The following is a 21,065-nucleotide window of genomic DNA, read 5'->3' on the forward strand; positions in this document are numbered from 1 at the left end:
GCATCGGTTTTTTTTTTTTATACTTTTCAATATAGGGTAAATTACACTAGTTGTCACTGAACTATTGATAAATTTCTTTATTGGTCATATAATTATGAAATGTTACAAAATAGTCACTCAATTGTTTTATTTTGTCCTTTTGATCATCAGCGGTTAAATCGCGGCAGCTTTTAAAATTGGCATTATAACAATTTTAGCCCTCAATATTTATATATTGTGTCAATTTAGTCTTGTTCTAAAATAACTAACCTTTGACATTTACACATGATGTAATTTGGTCTTTTTTAGAGTTTTGCTTTTCTTTAGAATAGGACTAAATTGATATAATGTATAAATGTAGAGGGTTAAAATCACTATAATGTCAGTTTTAAAAGTTGCTAAGCTAGCTTCCCATTAATAATTTAACGGCCGGTGACCAAAAATCTGAGGTGACAAATATATTATCATATGTGTCATGTAATGTTAGCTTGTTATTTCCACATATTACTCCCTTAAAATCTAGTTAATGGATTAACAATTGTCATTTACATAAAGATTGGAATTTCAAAATTCGAAAAATATAAGAACTTAAAATGATCGAATTGAAGAGCATGGACTAAATCTATAATTGTATGCATAGTATAGAACTAGTAATTGAATTAATCAAATGGATTTAAGTGCTACTAATTGAGTCAAGATTAAAATTGACCAATTCAAAAAGCACAAGGACTAAAATTAATCAAATTAAAGCACGTGAACTAAATTCATAACCTCCCAAAATGTAGGGACTAATAATAGAATTTTACCTTTTATATAAAGAAAAAGGTTTTAATTTTGCAGTTTTTTTAGGTGAAGAAGACGCGTTTTCTGCAATTAAGTTTTCATCTTATGTCAAGCAATTGAATTGGATAGCGGGAGCTCAAAGTAGAATTTTTTTTTAAAGGATCTAATCAAATTTTTATTATTCTTAGGAGGATCAAAATATAATTTTAACTTTATTAATTTAAAATTTTAAAAGATTTTCCATGTAAAGCGGTTGGGCCCTGCCAGCACCCTAACGGTCCCACCAAAAATAACATTCATTCTTTATAGTTTTATATTGGGTTAATATATTGTTTGGTATCTGAATTTGGTTTCAATATTCAATTTGGTATTTGAATTTTTTTTTTTGTTTCAAGTTTGATTTTAATGTTCAATTTGATACTCAAACAAAACAGCAGCATTAGGCCCAATGAATGTTTGGCACGTTTGCTCTAGTAAAAAAACCATAGGTATTTAATTGGAACCAAAAAAGGATCTTAGGTGCAAAATTAAATATTAAAACCGAAGTCAAGTACTTAACTCAGCTACTAAAGTGTACATTAAAACTAAACTCAAGTGTCAAATTAAACATTGATACTAAACTTAAGTACCAAATTGTATATAAACTCATATTTATATATATATATATAATAATTTCATATTGAAGTGAGTATTTTAATATTCATCACTAAATCGGAGTTAATAAATTGATATAGACTTATTCAAAAGTTGAATTATTTATTTGGGTTAAAATAGGTTGGACTTAAATATGATTATCTGATTTGGATTGAATTATAATTTTATAAATGAAAAATTGTCTTTGAACTCGTTAATACTATTATAAAATTCATTTTAAAAAAATTAAATCTTACTATTATATCATCTAAAAAATCATTATTTATTGAGTTAAATTCATATAAAATTTTGAGTGAAAGTACTTATTAGGTTGCTCTATTATAGAGGTTGGTGCAGATCAAGATATTAAATGAATCAATTTAATCACCGAACTAATAAAAAAATCAAATCAAACTAAAATGTAATTGAGATAACACTTAATGTTTAAAAATAACATGAAGAATATTTTTATTTACGATTCAACTACAAATAAAAGATTTTATTTACGAAACATAAAAGCTTTAATATTAACTCCAATCATTATTTGATTTTTCTACTAATATAGGGACTAAATTAATTCATTTAATAGCATGGGGACCGATTTGAAGCAATCTCTATAATAGGACCTAAAAATTTGTATATGCAAAATTTTAATTCTAGCTTGAGCTCGAGTAACTCGAATTTAGAAAATGATACTCGATCAAGTTCGTTGAGTATCGAGCCTCAAATTTTGAATTAATTAAGTTTGAATTTGTCACCATTCAATCTCTGCTCAACTGGATTAAAGTCCTATTGAGTTTTCTGGATTTTGTTTTGAGTGATTTAATTTCACATTAAATTAATTAAAAATTCTATTCACGTGCAAAACATCACACAACTTAGGACGTGTTCTCTAAGTGTTACATTGAAAATCGACCATAAAAGCCTTGTGCATCTTCAAAGCTGTCTATTGACTCTAAAAAGGGAGCTGAGGGGGCCTCTTGATGCTTGAATTGGCAAAACCTAATGTTTTTAAAATTAGACCGGTGGTCAAATTGATTAGATTATTAGTTTGATTAAAAATATTTAAAATTTATTAAAAAAAAAACCTCAATTCTACAATTTAACTGATCGATACCATCTTCGGATCAATTCCCAATCTAACTAGCTAATCTAGTTTCGTTCAAACATCATTGGCAAAATCATAGTTTCAAGTCTCCCATGTGTAAAGCTCTTTAGCGGTTATAGTTTTGCCTATTCATTGAGGGTAGCATAAGGGGATTGGCCCCTAAAATAAAAAATATCACATTGGTCCATTTATATTTTATAAAATTATAAATGAGTATAACATCAAATTGCAATTAACTCCCAAAATTGATTTAACTCAAAAAAAAATATTTTGCATGTTTTCGCCTCGATCTTGCAAGAAAAAAATGCAAACTTATATACATCATAATCTATTTAATTAAAACACTGACAAACAAACCAAAATACAATACAAAAGATAATATATATATATATATATATATAAGTCTGCATTACCATATAATATATACATAGAAAATTTCACGAAAATAATTAGAAAAATAAACTGGTTACTGCTAGAAACTAATTAAATCTGGAATTTCTTGTTGATGAGAATTATAAACTGGAACATATTCAATGAGTGCAGCAGTTTCTTCGGCAAATGAAATTTTCTTATTATTTTTTTCTTCATTGATCTTTAAATTTTCATCAAAAACCACCCATTTATCTGTTATTACTGTCTTCAAAGCTTCCTTGTGTTCAACAATGGCTGCCGTTTCGTCATTTTCCTCGATACTATAATCCCCGACAGAATCTTCGTAGGTCGTCATGGTCATATCTGAAGCCCCATTGACGATTCTCTCGAGTTCTTCGACTTCTTCCTTAGGGATCTGAGCGACGGTGGGGAACTCGTTGGCGTTCATGACGCCGAATTCCTTACAAGACTCGAAAAACAATGACAGTTCCTCGCCTTGTGTCATCGCCTTTTGGAGAACCTTCAATGCCGTCGCTGCTTCGGGTTTTTTGACCGAGTATATGTTCAACAGAACCTTGGTGATCTCGGTGCAAATCCGGCTATAAACGTCGTATATCTCAATAATGATACAATCCATAGCTTCGAGAATCAACGGTAGTTTCATGTTTTCAGCTCGTGGCTTGACTTGTAGTAACATATCTAGCAAAGATTGCAATTTTTGTAGCTTCGACAGTTGTTGCGCCATCGGCGAACGTTCATCGGATTTTCGATTGTCTTTTTCCGACAAAATGAGGGCTCGTTGGTCTAAAAACGCATAGTATTCACGTACAAAAGCATTGAAACCCCATGTCTTTCCCGACGTTGTATGCCCGTCGGTAAAACTCGATAAATCGAATGGCAACCGCCCCATCTTTTCGACGGCGGGAACTTTACAATAAAACACACCGTGCATTAGCATTAAACCTTTAACAGCAACGACCCAACTCCGAGTCTTCTCCATTCTCCTAGACAAAGCCCAAACGAGAGGACGAAGACTAATCGGCGACGCTCGTATCCACGAGAACACAATTTGAGCATTCCTTTTATCAATATGATACTCATCATGGCTCGTGGCTTTGATGATGGAGATCTCGAGATCGGGATTCCGAAACGAACTTTTGCCGGAAAAATTAGCCCAAACTATGCTGTTCTTATCCTTAATAATGCCAGTGACCTTCTTCCATAACCCCATAATTAAATTTTCTTTTCTTCAATTTTCGTCGCTAAATGTTTGTTCTCAGAGAAGAGGAAGGAGAAAAACAACTACGAATTGAAGTTTCTGAAGCTGTTTTTTTTTTTTTCTATTTATTTTAGGTTTAAAATTTTAATTTCCAGCTTGTAAATGCCCTTTTACGTAATTATTGTTATTTTTTATATATTTTTTGGGTCAACAAATTTAAAAATAATATTTTTTTTAAAAAAAAGGACGTGTTGAGGTGAAATGGTTTATATTACTATATTAGTGACTAATGGTTTGGCAAGATTGCTTGTCTATCTGCCATCTGTCTATAATAATGTAAAAGGGTTAATTTCATTATATGTCCTCAAAAAATGGAATGAGATCTAAATTACTCCTTAAACTTCAAAACTTTCCAATCAAATCCTCGAATTAAAGTATTTCATATCTTTCTATCAATCTAATCATCAACTTCGGTGTTAAATACCTACTTCGGCCCAGCCCATGAATACCCAATGATTTCTTGTGTATCTATCATTTGTCGCTATATATATTGAGATACCATCAAGTGTTGAACTTCAAAACTTTACAATTAAATACTCAAATTGAAATATTTCATGTATTTCTATTAGTCTTAAATTCTAATCATCATTTGCAACGTTAAATACCAACTTCGACCTAATCCATGAACACTCGGCGAATTGTTGCGATATATTTTGAGATTTGTATAATATATATTGGTCAAATTGTGATTTTAATTTTTTTATTATGCTCAAATTTATGATTTAGTCCTTATATTTCAATTTGACATTTGGTCATTAATTTTTATGATGTTATTAATTAGTTTAAATAATACACCATTAACCATTTCTGGTTAAATCACTAATGTGGATTTTTTTTTTCATAAAACACCTCTTTATAGTCATCATGTTAACATGGGTTTTTCGAGTTGGAAGCGGTCCATATCAAACGATTTATTCAAAATAGTTAATATCATTAATTATTTGAATTAATTAACGATATTATAAAAATAGGTGATTGAATTATTTTGAATTAAAATACAATAACTAAATCTCAAATTTTAAATATAGTAGAAGGACTAAAATCATATTTTGATAATGTTTATTGCATGCATGTTTGCCATATACATTTCATGTCTTATTTTTTTGTTATTTAGCCTTGGTTCTTTTAGTAACAAATGGGAAAAGTTTTAAGGATTTGAAAATAAATTTTGGGATAAATATTAAATTTATGCATTAACTTCGATTCAATGTGTAATTATACACATAACGTAGAGCATATTTAAACTATATGGATCAAATTATAAATATTTATGTACCTACTACGTGTACATCGCATAAATTTGACGTAATAAAAACTGATCGTGTTAATAAAATTTATGAGGGTTATTTCATTCTTTTTTAACTCATCAAATTTATATTGTTTATTGAACATATATTTTAAATATGTTTCATGAAAGGACTTGGCAAGCAACCCACCCTTTCCGCCTGAATGGTAAATTTATTGTTTAACCCTTAGAGAGTTATAAAATGTTAAGTTAATACAGTGGCGAATTTGCATTTTGGGGTAGGCTAATTGAAAGACCTAATTGATAAAATACTCAAGGGTTGGTACTACGGAGCAAGCAAAGGCCTCCCCTTACCACCACACAAATGGTAAATTTATTGTTTAAACCCTAGAGAAATTATAAAATATTAAGTTAATATAACAATGAAATTGTATTTTGATATCCCAAAAATTTATAATTCAATTATGGCTCGTAAGAAAAAGATTTTTGACTTCACGACCGATGATGTTGAAGAGAATGCTTGGAAGATTGAAGATATATTTTAAATTCAAGTACATCTAGTACAATTAACCCAAAAAATTCAAACCAAACCTTAAAATGAACTTATTAGGCATCAAGTTCAATAGATAATTAGGTAAAGAGTTAATTGCACTAGAAATCCCCAAACTATGGTTTTCATTCTAAATTGGTCCTCAAACTTTAAAATGTTCTAATTACATCCTCAAATCATTAAAATCGTTAATTTAACCATTAAATAACACGCCTAATCTTATGTGACATAATTTAAAATAAAAATTAAAAAAGTAAAATATTACAACAAACTTTTAAAAGTTATAACTAAAAGAAGAATAAAGAGAAAGTGAATGATAAAACTTTCGTAAATACTTTAAAAACATCATAACAAGATATTTATAACATTCATTTTTTTTCATTAAAATTTTTATTCTAAATAATGCCACATAAGATTTGACATCTCAAAACGGTAAAATTAACTATTTTATTAACGGAAGGACCTTATTGATATAACCTCGATAGTTTAAAGATGTAATTATAATATTTTAAAGTTTAAGGATGTATAGTACAATTAACTCTTAGGAAAAAAAATAAACCTATTTTCGTTATTTTTTTTTTTCCAAAATGAAATGAAATCTATCTTCAAACTTAACTCGTAAAATGGAGACTGATAATAGAATAATTAAAAGTATTCATCAGTCGAAACCACTCAAATTCAGGATGAACTATTGTATGGTATTAAACTATTTATACTTAAGCTTCAACTAAAATCAAATAACCCGATCTTTGAATAGATTTATATATTCGAATATTTCCGGATTTTAAAATTTGTTACCCTTTAAATAAAAATTGACGTAACCATACTTTTAACATTGATTACAACGGAATGAAACAACGGATACATACCAAAGCCTATTTTAGAGCCAAAAATGTGAAAAAGAAAGGCCAATATCTCTTTGCTTTTATTTTTGTCTCTTTTACCACTTGGATTTTGTGTCCTTTGATTATATATGTATATGGCATACTCTTTTCAAGCTTTTTAGGGTATATAAAATTAACTCCGATAAAGTAGAATTGTTTAAGGATCGATTGGTTTAGAAATGTTCATGAGCCGAGTTTAAGTATAATATATTAATATATTTTATACTTGTTCAAGCCCGACCCAGCATGAAATATGAGTTTAAAATTTTGCCTAAACTCATTTATATTTATAACGGACTAATTCAAACCTATTTTAGGTCCACCTATATTGTTTTTTTTTTAAATATGTTTATATTATATTATTTTAAATTTTAATAATTTTATACATTTTCTTTATTGAATTTTTATTAATTTTTTAATGTGTTCTAAATTACATAATATAATATAATGTATTATAAACTTAAAAACGGGTTGAGTCAGGCTCGGGTTTGGAATGTTCAAGCTTGAGCCTGACTCATATTTAAAACGGGACTATTCTTTTTGTCCAAACTCATTTTTTGGGCCTAATATTTTTATCCAAACCCTCTCAAATTTTATACGGGCTTTCGGGCTTGAGCGGGTAGCCCGACCAATGAACAGATCTAATTTGGTTTGAATTATAATTTAATAATTAAAATTTTATCAAGATGGAAGCTTTTTTAGGTCTAATGTCAAATTTAGCTATCAATGTTTACATTCTTTTGTCAATTTAGCAATTATTCTTTTTTTAAGCTAAATTTGATCATTAACTTTTAAAAAATAGTCAAATTTCCTTTTTAATAGAAATGCTAACTAAAACATTAATTTTTTAAAAATTTTGCCAACAGGACACTAGTTGATTTATATGATATAAAAGTATTCAAATAAAAATAAAAATTTCAAAATTTAAAAAATAAAATAAAACAAAAGGTTCATAAAATAAAAAAATAACGTGAAATGCATGTGGATTATCATGCAAGCCGTCATGTTTTTAAAATTTAACATTTTAATCAATATTTACATTAAAAACAATAATTTAACTCTTTTAAAAATATTAAGGGCCAAATTGACAAAAAAATAAATATTAAAAACTAAATTTGACATTATGCTATTATTTTACTTAAATTTTCGAGCCAAAAACATATTAGAAATATGATGTGACACTATTCGATCGAATAAGTGGAAATGTTTAAGGTATGTCTATAGGTCGAATTATGTTATGAGTCGATTTTTTTCTACTCGAATCATGATAAATTAGATCCGAATTAATTCGATTTTTTCTATCTTATATTCATGTCGTGTCTAAAATTATCGGGTTTTTGATCAATTTTACAAGTTGTGCATGGCACCCAAGAAGAAAAAAAGCAAAAAAGTGGGGAATTGAAAGATTTTTCAACCTAACTACAGCTGCCGTTTCTTAAAAGCAATAAAAGAAGAGTAAACCCAAAAAAAAGAAAAGGGAAAAATTAAAAAAAGAGAAAAAGCTCCCCAAGAAAAAGAGACATATAGAGAGAGCTAGCAAAGTAATAAATAAATAAAGAAAAAAAAAGTTAAAATTTGAAGTTTGCTAACAAGAGAATTATATATTTTTATATGATACTCGAATTTTTTAATTTTTTTAATATTTATTTTAGAATAAATAAATTATAGTTGAAGTTTTTTAAAATATATATTTGAATAAAGGTAAAACTCTAATTTTATAAATATAAAATACACATTTATCATGTAGACCTACAAATTTTTTGAATTTGCTGATTGAGTCTCAACTCAATTGGTATTGAAATTGTTGCCAATGCAAGAGGACGTGTGTTTGAGTACATTGAAACGCATTATCTTCCTATTTAAGAGTTGAGAAGGGGCTATGAGTAGTTCTAAGCTTTGTGTAAAAAAAATATATTCTTTGATTTGATATAATTATACACATGAAACTTGTATGTAACATATCAACGTAAAATTGTGTTAATTTATAAAACTTGTGCCCAATATTTACCCCTTAATGGGCCTACAGAATGCGGATGAGCAAATTAGTCTATGTATATTAAATCAAAGAACAAATTGATTTTTTTGTTAAAATTTCTATCCATTTCTACAGTTAAAAATAAGTTCAATCAACACTAAATAAGAGAGCTCAAGCATAATTTATCGAGTTGATGTGAGCAAGAGAAATAAACTAATTTTTTACTAGGTAAACAAGCTTAATTGACCCTAATAAATCAAGATCAAGCATGCACCCTAATTTGCATCTTGAATCAAGCTCAAACTTTTTTATTGAACACGAGTCGAGATTTGAGGTTCAAATTTTAATTCAAACTTGAGCTTAAACTTTTTTTAACTTAAGCTTAAGTTTGATTCGATTAAATTACATCAATATAAACTTATTAATTTCGACTCAAATATGAAAAACTGATCCAATCAACTTGATTAGATCAACCCAATCAACTCACCTAATTCATCCATCAACATACATAACTTCAATTCTTAAATTGGTTCTTAAATTTTTTTTTTATCATATGTGACTTTTAAAACATTAATTTTAATTCATTTTATCCAAAAAAAAAAGTGTATGATATCCAATAAAAATATGCCACATGTCATATTCTTATTGAGTGATATTATTTTTGGATAAATTGAGATAACTTATTTTATAAAAAATGGGATATAATTAAGAACTAATTTACCTACATGTATTGTAAGTGGTTCTTAAACTATTAATTTTATAAAAAAATAAATCGACATCCAATAAGAATATGCCATGTGTCGTGTTCTTATCGAATGATATTATTTTTAGATAAATTGAGATAAATTTTAATAAAAAATTAGCATAATTCAAGAATTAACTTACCTATATATATACACGCACGCACTAAATATTAAGAGTTTGACTGAGTTGATGTCACAAATCAATCAGATTCCAACTTAATTGTGGAATTATCAAAAATAATTTTTTTTACAAAGCACTAAATATTATTTTGAGAGTATTTTTATCTTTTTACAATTTTATATCAAATCTAAAAGAAAATACATATATATGATGAAATTTGAACTCAAAATCAAGGTTTTTGAACGGGACTAGACCGACTAGTTAAATCGGATCTAGCCAAGATACCAATCTAAAGAATGGCATTTAATTAGTTGACCTAAAAACTGGTATGGACCAATTGAATCGGACTCTTGAATCAAAATTTTTATATTTTTATAAATTTTTTAATAATTTATTTGATCGAACTCTATATATCAATTAGATCGATGAATCGATGACTTAATCAATTCGATCATCATTGCGTTGTAGAAACCTGTACAAAATATCATTAACATTTATTCACTCAACATTGCTATTTCGAACAAATTTATATTTAATTTTATGATAATATTTTATGAAATATTTAGATGATTATTTTCCTCAACTGTAATAAGCTACGTGTATATATATATATATATTATGTACATGTATGGTGCGGGTAACCTTTCATGGTCTTTCACTGTACAGCCGATCCCACACGCCCTTCTCTCTCTCTCTCTCTTTGTTTCTTCGTCTTTTCATGCTCTCCTTTCTCTTCTTTTTCTTCTTTTTTTTAATTTTCCCCTTTTACTTTCCGTTTCTCTCTCTTTCACTGATACAAAGTAAGATTTTCCTCAGCATCTGGCATGAGCTCAACACCGTATTTCTCTCCCCAATTCCCCTCTCTCGATGTTTTCGTAAGTGCCTCCTTTCATTCCTCTCTTTCAAATGGAGAAATTGGCCTCGAATTTGATTCAAACTTTTACGAAATTCCTGTATTAATGGCCTCTCTTTGAATCGGTCTGTGTGTGTTTTGGTTTCAGGAAAGAAAGGAAAGTGAAGTATTACCGGTAGAGGGGAATCACCGGAGCTGGGAGACTAGAATCGACGGTGGTATGGACTTGGACTTTCGCCGGCAGCCGCATGCGGTGGAGTTCGACGTTGATTTCTGGCCCGTTGAACATCCTATGGAACCACAAGATGAAGATCGGCCTGTTAAATGCCCAATGTCAGCTGCTTCGTCCATCAATGTATGTTACTATGTTATTTTTAAAACCATATTTAGATTTTTTTTAAAAACAAGATATTAAAAAAAAGGTTAAATTACTAAAGAAGCCCTTAAACTAGTTTTTTTTTAAAAAAATAAGCTTCTAAACTTTTGTTGCAACTCAAATAAACCCTTATGTTTTGATTCGTATTTAAATTAGCTCTTGAATAATGCTTTATATTAAGAATTTTATTTAATTTTAAACTAAAGGATAGAGGCTTATTTAGATACAAGTTAAAGATTAAGAGCTTATTTGGTTTTTAAGGGTTTATTAGGGTTTATACAAAACATTAAAAGGTTAAATTACTACAGAAGCCCTTAAACTAGTTTTTTTAAAATATGCTTCTAAACTTTTTTGTAACTCAAATAAACCCGTATATTTTGATTTGTTTTAAATCAGCCCTTAAATAATGATTTATATTGAAAATTTTATTTAGGTATAAATTGAAGTATAGATGCTTATTTAGATACAAGTTAAAAAAGATTAAGAGCTTATTTGGTTACCAATTAAAGTTGAATGGTTTATTTGTTTTAATAAAAATATAAGGACTTAATTAAATATACTAACAAAATTCTAAGGCTTATATAGTATAATAGCCATTAAAATAGAACCTCATCTTTTTTTTCTTTTTTTTTTTGAAATATTCACATCTCTTAACTAAGGTTTGGGTTTTGAGTATTGTAAAGGTGAAAATAGGCATTAAAAGAGCTTTTCGCTCTCTCATTCAGAATTTAATTCGACTCGACTCGACTCTAATATACTTAGTAGCACAATATGACTTATTTAAAATATTAACCATTTATATATGTATTCCGGACCTTGAAAAGCTCAATATCTCTTAAATAAAATTTCAATTTTGAGTATTGTAAATAGAGAAGTAGGGTTACTACATCCTTTCCCCCTCCGTTTGGGGTTTGGCCTGACTTGATTTTGGTATAGTTGTAGCACATTGTGGCTATTAAACTCAAACCCAAATATGAACATATTTGCCTTAAGTATCATTATCAAATTTTCTTCATATCTAAAATATGTACTGTATTTGAAGAATGGAAAAGGGCATGAAGAAATGGTGGTCGGAGAGAGTTCGCGTAAGAGATCAGAACAACCACAAACGGTGAACGGAATTGGGGTGGCAGCAATGACGGAGCCACTGGTAAGAGCGGTGCGTAAAAGGCAACACACGCTCACCAGCGACAACCACATAACGGTGGAGCCTCGTATCGGAAAACCATCTCTTCCTCCGATCCCGACTCCAACTCTTACCGGTTCCCAAATGCTTCAACAACTTGACAAAGCTTAACTCATTTACCATTAAAAATTACCCATCTTTTTTTTTTTATCAATGCATTTGGAGAGTTGAGAAAATTGAAAATTTTCCCTTTTATGTAGGAAAGGGAAAATCCAAGAAAATTTGTAACCCAGGCTTTCATAATCTAGTGCTACCATGTTGAGATCCTTTATGTACATTATTTTAAATTTTAAATTTTCTTTAATGAAGAAAATCTATGATTTCTTAAAAAATACGAGACTGAATCTAATTAGTTCGTACAATTATATTGAATTAATTTTTAAAATACGTTCGACCAATTCAATATTCGAATTTCGGCTTGAAGAAAAGTGTTAAGAAATATATTTCACTTTCAGAAAATGTCGAATATGTAATTGATACGAGTATATTTAATTTTCTTATTTTCGTGTATTGAGATTATTTATAAATTTATGTTTGTATATGTGTACAACATTAAGTAAATGAATAATCAAAACATCTAGCTTATTTTTCTTTAACGTATATGAAAGTAGAGGCGAAGCCATATTTTTTTTTTTGAGGGACCGAATTTGAATTACAAATTTTGAAGAGAGTTAAAAATATAATTTCGTCGAACTTTACAATTTTCAAAAGATTAAACACATAATTTTAAATTTTAAAAGGGTCAAAATTAATTTTACTATTAAATTAACTTAAAACTTTGTAAATATTTAAGGGACTAAAACGATAATTCTTTACAAGTTTTTCAAAAAATTAATTTTCAAAAAAATCAAGAACTTTTATATAATATTTATTGAAAAATAATTTTGATATTATTTTTACCATTTTAAAATGGTAATAAACTGGAATTAATTATAAATTAAATAAAAACAAAATTTAATTGGATTGAGTCCAAGTAATGAGGGTTTTATCCAAAGACAGAATCCTATAAATAAACAATAAAACAAACAGAATGAACTGAAAGTGCGAAAAAGAAGCTCATTTCCTCGATTATGAAGAACACAGTAGAGGGGACCATTTTTCTACTAAAAACAATTCTTCGTTTCATCTGTTTGAAAAAGCATGCACTATGTGCCTATGCCTGCCCAACACAATTTTTTTTTCTTTTTAGTTTATTTTTATTTTATTTAATCTTATTACTAAATAAATAGATCTGTTTTGATCTACTTTTTATGTACCCATAGTAATTATTTAAGCTTCACTACAAAATTGATTATACTGTTTTTTTTCATTTAGTAATTTTTTTATTAATAATAATATTTAAATTATTAATTGCATCTTATTTCAAAAAATGTATAAAAATTAACACATGTCATATTATTATTGGTTGATTAATAATTTAAATAAAATGAAATAAAATGAACAATTTAATAGATTGAAATCTTTATGCTATTTTATATATTTTTAAAATTATTTATATTTAATACCATAAACAGGAGAAAATATTCTATACATTGCAACTAAAATTTTAGACACTAAATAAAGTTTCGAAGCAGAGTTTTCTTAAAACTGCTTTGCAGAACAAAAAATATATTATCAATGTACTAAATATTCAATCTTATACAAAATATCAATGGGATTTGGATTTTTTCCGAATTCTCAAAAAACATATCTGTATTCAAATCCGAAACTAGATAATATACTTAATTCCATTTTTATTCAGTTTTCATGATATAATATATATCCTTTGAATCTGCCATCTTACGTGCAATAACAAATCCATTTATTTATTGATTAATGGATTTATTTTCATAAACATAATCTTCTTTAACTTTAATAAAAAGAATGGACCATTTTCTTTTAGAACTCTGAAAATTTTATATACAAAAGAATGTCAGCAAATGCAGCATGTGGGGACAAAGCTCCAAAACAATTTTCTCACTGATGAAGCACAGCACCCGCTTTCCCTAAACCAGTCTTCAGACAAAAAGCATTCCCTATATATATTGCAATCAAAATATATATACTCACATTTATATGCATACATACATGTATATAAAGTTAAAAAAGCGACTGTATCACTTTTTCTTACAATATAACGTTACCTGTTTCTAAAAGGAAGGGGCATATACATCAGAGAGAGAGAGAGAGAGAGAGAGATGTAGTTTTCACTTTTCACCTATGGGTGAGAGAGACTGAATAATTGCATTACTTTAACTTGGGTGTGAATATCGGATATAAAATAACTCTAGAGAGTTTCACCTTTCACTAATCGGTTAGAGAGAGAAATTATGTTATTAAGACTTAGGTATAAGTATCGGATATGAGGAATGTGGGTAAAAGTACCATGAAAACCCCTCTATTAAGAGTCGGATTGTATTTTGCCCCATCTACTAAAAAAATGAGTAAATTAGTCATTGTATGTTAAATCAAAGAGTAAACTGATCATTCTGTTAAAAATTTCATTCATTTTTACTGTTAAAAACTAGTTCCAATATTGTTATCAGTTCAAATGGATGAACTTTTAATAGAAAGGATCAATATGCTCTTTGAACAAATGTACAATGACTAATTTGCCCATTTTTTAATAAAGAGTACAAGAGACAATTTGATTCTTAGTACAAGAACCTCTATGATATTTTTATCGAGGTATATGTTCAACAAGGACATGATTAAAGAGAGAAATTTAGTGTTCCACCTTTCACCTATGGGTTAGGGAGAGTGAAAAACTAATTACTTTCAGTCAATATCTGTCTTATATATATATGGAGAGAGAAGGGTTTACCTTTGGGCTAGAGAGGACCGGTGTTATTGTGACTCGGGCGTTAAGTATCAGGATATGAGGTATGTGATCAACAAGAACATGCTTAAACCGAGAGAAATGTAATTTTTCGCCTTCACCAATGGGTTAGGGAGGGTGAGAAACTATTACATTGACTCGAATGTGAGTGTTGGACATAAGATATATCCGAGAAGGATGCAATACCGATAGTATATACCGATGATAGCATCGACACATAAAGGGAATGGCTGAATTCCTAAACAATGCCGATTGCAGTCCAACTTATTTTGTAGAAGACATCTCCTAATTGGACAGAACGAACACAAAGCATAGTGTCACGGTTCACACCAACCTGTAAAGTATTATCCGTTTCAGCCCATTAGATCTCATGGTTTTTTTCCCACAAAAGATGTCTCACAGGTTGAGGATATGGCATGAACACTTATATTCCGAGACTAACTCTATTACACACTTATGCATGATTCACGACTCCCTCTCTAGGACCGTGACATCTCTCGAATGAAAGTCCATTGTCCTCAACAACACATCATTAGTACCTCTAGAACTAACTCTGATACCAATTGTCACTATCCATACCAAACTACAAGATAATGTTCATTCTAGCTCGTCGAACCTCACAGTTTTGTCCACAAATGACACATAACGAGTGATATGAACCCTTAATATAGTCGCTGTGAGTTTCATAGTTCTCACTGGACCATGACACATGGCAGCCACAAATTCATTGTTCAGCTAGGGACGAGCCTTAATTGGTTTAAACCGATTTAACTGACAAAACCGATCCGATTTAGTTGATTTGATCACAAAGCAAAAACAGTTTTGGGCTATAAAATCTAACAATCCAAAATAGCTAACAACCTAAGATGTTCATCACAAGATCACCATAGATTCTACACATCAAATTTTACACTATAAATAGCTTGATGAGCTCTCCATTGAGGTAAGCTCAATAAAATTTCTTTATGTAACTTACATGAATAATCTTCCCATTCAGTGATTGCAGCAGAAAAAGTGGCTAAATTGAAATAACATCGATCCGCACTTTGAAAAACTGTTTCAACCAGTTTAGTATCCTTCAGAAAAATGGAATTCACCTGAGTAATCTTCTCCGATTGTGATCGGGATAGTCGAACCGCCTCGCCGGATTGAACCTCATTTGTGAAAGCTTGAGATTTGCATCCTTTCCAAAAATAAAATTGCGCCACCTGTTCATCACAGAGATTAACATATTCTCCTATCTAACGCTCACATCTAAGTTCCAGTAACATAACGCTTAGTACATTTTTCGATGCAACACCTATATTAATGAAATTAAATGGCTTATTTTCCGTTCTTGAACTATTGACAATGCAGTAATTTGATGTTAAGACGATTATCTCAGTCTAATTATGTTTTAGTCCCTCTACTACGTTGAAATTTAATATCTAATCCCTCTACTTTAATTTAGTATAATTTGATCCCTTTACTTTTATGATGATATTAGTAAGTCCAGATTGATAACACTATTAACTGCTGCGGGTTAATAACAATATTAATGGTGTTAACAGATTCATAGAAATCAACGTCATCACTTTAGTGGCAGGTATTATCAATTTGGACCTATTAATGATCTTATAAAAGTAAAGGGATCAAATTATATTAAATTAAATTACAGTAATACGATCGTATCATATTCTTCTATTGCTCATAATTAACAAAATTTTGAAGCTGAAAATACCAATAGTAAGAATACCTGAAGTGAATGCAGAACATTGACAAATTTATGGTTAAGCAACTGATCTTGCCTTGCTAATTGCATTGGTTCCATGAGGAGTTCAGATAAATCTGAGCCGAAGTTCATGTCTCGAGAATAATATACATCAAAGCCAAGAGCATGTAATCTTCCCAAACGAATATCGAATCCGATGTCTTGATTAGAAGCTTGATGAGGAGAAAACCAATACATATTATCTGATGCTGGCAAAGGTAGCAATGACCATGGCACATTGTTAGACTTGTGTAATACGTTTTCTTCGAGTAGCAAAATAAGTTTAGCATCCTCGTCGTGGGAACTATCACGGCTGAACCATAAAGTAAGTGTCAGCCGTTCTCCACTAGTTACCTGTCAAAAAATCTAATACATCAAAAAAACTAAGTGTATTAACAAGGCAAAGGACCCTTTTTTATATAATGTAGGACAAGTTTGAATAATATCTTTGTTGCTTGATCCAAGCTCAAAAATCCTGCTTCGGAGTCAGTATCAAGCTGAACACTAAGCAGCTACTCTGCTTTTCCCAATTGAACATGAATAGCAGGGGCCAAGCCAGAAAATTGCTTTAGGGGGACTAGAGATAAATCATAAATTATTGGGAGGGCCAAAGTGCAATTTTACCGTTATACTAGCATGCAATTTCATAAAAATTTAAGGGGTTAAATGGCAAATCTACCATTTCTGGTGGAGCCAAGGCCACTGCCTGCCCCCCTTTGCCTTCGTCCTTGCCGAATAGCATCCACTTTCCTTCGATAGATGAACTAGATACTATAATATATATAGACACACACATATTACAAGAGAGACAGAGATCACAAAAGTACCTCATCGACAGAATGTGTATTGCGGCCGTCAGCTGTATAAATGACAGCATCCTGATATACAATAACTCGGTGAGTATCAATCAAATGGTATATTAAACTAATGAGTAAACATGCTTTTCACTAGCTCCTATTCCTAATAAAGCGGAACATGGCTGCATCTTCTTCACTGATTTTATTATCCTAGACTATTTGGCTCCAACTCTTCATTTCTCTTAAAGTACCCATGTCTGACACATATCCCGAACATGGATATGGAGATACACCCTCCAAATACATGGAAAACCATTAAAAAATTAAGCACGCCCCTGTCCAACATCAGGGTACAATCCATGCCAAAATCTTATAACTTATGTAGATCCATTTCAAAATCATATTCTAACAATTTGATTGTGCATCACCATTCTAATAAGAGAAGACATGTCATAAGAAAATATTGAACAGATGCACTTACTCCGACCATAGGTGCAATTGTTTTCAGTTCCCCGTCTTGGAAATGAAACAGTCCACCTTCGAAATCCTTTCCGTAACTATTCAAATAACAGACTGCCTTCAGACAAATAAGAAAAACACCCTCAGCAAGAATTATTGACAAAAGACTAATTGCGAAGGACATTCCCCCAAAAAAAGCTGTTAACGCAAACCGTAAAATCGCGTTGCTTGAGATAAGGCCTGTTATCATCACTATGCCAACCTATGCTTGCTCCTCGGCTCCAACTACAAATACATATGATGTATGGTAATCACACAACGTTTATCAAGGGTAAAGTGAATAAACAAGCAAATGCATAAAAAAACTCATGTTTGAAATATATTCAGACAATGTTTTGGAGATGTCCAAAGACAGGCTAAATATATGAAAAGCTCACAAAAATCAACATAGTCAGGCATATATCCATATCCCACACTATCACCCGAATCCGAATAATATAGTGTAAATGAAGCATTAGTGCTTGCAAGCTATTCAAGTTCGATTTGGAAAAACTCAAATTTGATTTTGTAATTATTGAGCTGAGCTCGAGTGGAATTTGAGCATTGTCTACTTGACTAGAATGGTTCGCAAGCCTAATTGAGCTTTTACTTTTCCAGTATATTTTACATTGAAATTACCTTTTTACCCTTATTACATGGAATGAGCTTAATTACAAATAAGTTCGAGCTTAAATATGAATAAGCTTAATCAAGCTTGAGTACGAAAATTGATAAACAAGCTTAATTGAACTTGAGCTTGAGTAGCTTGATTGTGTCTCAAGCCAAACTTGAGCTTAGAAATTGATGTTTGAGTGAGGAGCTTTGAATTTCAAGTCGGGCTCCGTTCGGCTCAATTACATCCCCAAGGTTTAACTACCCAAAGAAATTAAATTTCCATTGAAATATATGAAAACACTCACAAAAATCAACATAGTCAGACATATATCCATATCCCACACTATCACTGGAGTTCAAATAATATAGATTTAAGTTGTGTAAATGAAACATTGGTGCTCGCAAGCTATTCAAGTTCAACTAAAAAGAATTCAAATTTGATTCAATAATGATCAAGCCGAGCTCAAGCTGTCGATCAAACCCGAGTACTGTAATACTTGATTCAAACGGCTCGTGAGCCTAATTGAGCCTTTCCCTTTTAGTATATTTTATATTATAAAATTACATATTTACCCTTATTATATAAAAGGAGCTTAATTACGAACAAACTTGAGCTTAAATATGAGTGAACTTAATGGAGCTTGAATTCTAAAATTGATAAGTGAACTTCATCGAACTCATCAAGTAGCTCAAGCTTAGAAATTGATGCTTGAGTCAAACTCAAACCAAGTATCGAGTCCTGAATCTCAAGTCGAGCTCGAGTTTGCCACTATTTGAGCTCAGTTCGGTTCAATTACACCCAAACAAATTAAAATTCTTTATATCGCTATTATCATATTTAAAAAATTTCAGGCCAAAATTGGTACCTAATGAGGCCAGTAAACTCCGTAACAAGCTCATATTCACAACCAAAGGTCTCCTCTACCTTCTCTTTCAACCTATCTGCAAATCAAAATTTCGAAAACTAATATTAACAACAATGATTTTTTCGATTAATAAATAACAGAAAAAGAAAAAAAAAACAAAAAAGGATTTAAGAAAAAACAAGAGAACCTCTGATGGGAAGAAAAGGGATGATTAGATGAGCAGAATTAGTGGCTATGAGATGAGAAAGAGTCGTTGAAAATACGTTTGGCCTGTATCCAATCGTACTACAGCTCTTGTGTATGAACTCCAATTCCTGTTTCGAAAAGGAAGAAGCTTTTTTTCGATAAAATTCATTCGTTAATTTGACGATATTGTTATTTGGGATTGAAATTTTGGGGGTCTAACCTTGCATTCATCTTCTGTGAGGAAATTATGTAAAATTAACCTGGGATGGTCTTCCTCCATCTCCATGTCCGCCATTTTTTTTCTCTTTTTGCTTGCTTCACCGCTTAAAACTTGAAGGTTTATGGGCCGGGTCAAGGCCCGGTTCCCAAAAAATCCAGATTCAAGCCTGAGTTTAGTTCGGGTAAGTCCGTTCAAATGATTCATTTCACGGTTAAAAAAATAAACTTTAATTATAAAAAAATATGAATATTAATATATATTTTTTTATTTTTTTAACCAATAAAATTGAAATAAGCCCAAAACTAAAGTGGGCTAGGCCAACAACGCTACGCGAACTGCCCTGGTAAAATTCAAAACCATAAGGGTAGTCGAGTAAGTTTAACTCAATTAGTATTGATATTATTGTCAATAGAAGAGAACGTAGATTTAAGTCCGCTGAAACATATTATTCTATTATTTAAAGATTAGGGAAAGACTATGAATAATTTTAGGTATTGTATTTTTAGAAAACAAATACTAGAAATCGTAATGTTTAACGTTTTGATCATTTAACTTAGTTGGGTTGGATTATGACTCCAACATTTACTTTTGCCCCCCAAGAAAATATGTTTTGTTATTTAAAATATTTTTTATTAAATTTAAATCTATCTTGTTATCAAATTTTTCATTTAGACGAATCAAGTTTATTTTTATATTAGGTTAATCTGGATTGAATCGATTCAGATTTTAAATTTTTTTGAGTCAATGGAGTTCAAATCAATTTTAATTGTTGCGCTCGAGTTGTTTTGAGTTTAAGCCACGCGGATTTGAGTTCAAACCATTATAAGTTCAAATCATTTTACACACTTATCACTTCAAGTTTAAATCATCTCAAGTTCAAGTAAAGTTTGAGTTTGAATTAAATTGAATTCACGTTGGGAGAGTTCGAATTGTTGACTTCTAATGATGAAATCAAATTGAATCCGATATAAGTTCGGGTTAATCAAGTTAGATTTCCGAGTTCAAACTAGAAGTAACAAGATCTAAATATAATTATATCGTGCTCAAAATCATTGAATTAAATCATTTCTAATTTAGTTCATTTCAAATTATTTATCAAATCATTTCGAGTTTGACTTGGATTAATTGTCCATGTTTACATTTTATTGACTTAAATGGCCACATGTAATTTCTTTTAATGGAAATGGCACATGGGATAGCTTGATGAACGGAATGAATGGAGAAAAA

At 30.2% G+C, this 21,065-nt stretch overlaps 3 protein-coding genes across 5 annotated transcripts; 1 reads left to right on the top strand and 2 right to left on the bottom strand.

Moving 5' to 3' along the window:
• Nucleotides 1-2,975: 2,975 nt before the first annotated feature.
• LOC108481750 (putative clathrin assembly protein At1g25240) lies at nt 2,976-4,106 on the bottom strand. Its single transcript, XM_017784836.1, has one exon. It carries the CDS (start codon nt 4,104-4,106, stop codon nt 2,976-2,978), a length of 1,131 nt encoding a protein of 376 aa, XP_017640325.1.
• Nucleotides 4,107-10,275: 6,169 nt separating this feature from the next.
• On the top strand, nt 10,276-12,363 carry LOC108480197 (uncharacterized). The gene is made up of 3 exons (XM_017783101.2): nt 10,276-10,548; nt 10,675-10,881; nt 11,945-12,363. The coding sequence occupies exons 1-3, from the start codon at nt 10,498-10,500 to the stop codon at nt 12,197-12,199; spliced, it is 513 nt and encodes a 170-aa protein (XP_017638590.1). The 5' UTR covers nt 10,276-10,497; the 3' UTR covers nt 12,200-12,363.
• Nucleotides 12,364-13,959: 1,596 nt separating this feature from the next.
• Nucleotides 13,960-20,010, bottom strand: LOC108480196 (uncharacterized). 3 transcript variants are annotated; one of them, XM_053026682.1, is made up of 9 exons: nt 19,839-20,010; nt 19,620-19,746; nt 19,433-19,508; nt 18,125-18,197; nt 17,935-18,030; nt 17,484-17,534; nt 16,694-17,010; nt 16,004-16,114; nt 13,960-14,103 (listed from the first exon to the last, which is right to left on the bottom strand). In XM_053026682.1, the coding sequence occupies exons 1-9, from the start codon at nt 19,911-19,913 to the stop codon at nt 14,001-14,003; spliced, it is 1,029 nt and encodes a 342-aa protein (XP_052882642.1). In that variant the 5' UTR covers nt 19,914-20,010; the 3' UTR covers nt 13,960-14,000. The 3 variants fall into 3 exon arrangements, with proteins under 3 accessions (XP_052882642.1, XP_052882643.1, XP_017638589.2); XM_053026683.1 differs by having other exon boundaries at nt 16,642-17,010; nt 19,839-20,001; XM_017783100.2 differs by lacking the exon at nt 13,960-14,103 and having other exon boundaries at nt 15,673-16,114; nt 16,642-17,010; nt 19,839-19,974.
• Nucleotides 20,011-21,065: the final 1,055 nt, after the last annotated feature.

This window comes from Gossypium arboreum, chromosome 4, assembly GCF_025698485.1.
Source record: "Gossypium arboreum isolate Shixiya-1 chromosome 4, ASM2569848v2, whole genome shotgun sequence".
Lineage (NCBI taxonomy): Eukaryota > Viridiplantae > Streptophyta > Magnoliopsida > Malvales > Malvaceae > Gossypium > Gossypium arboreum.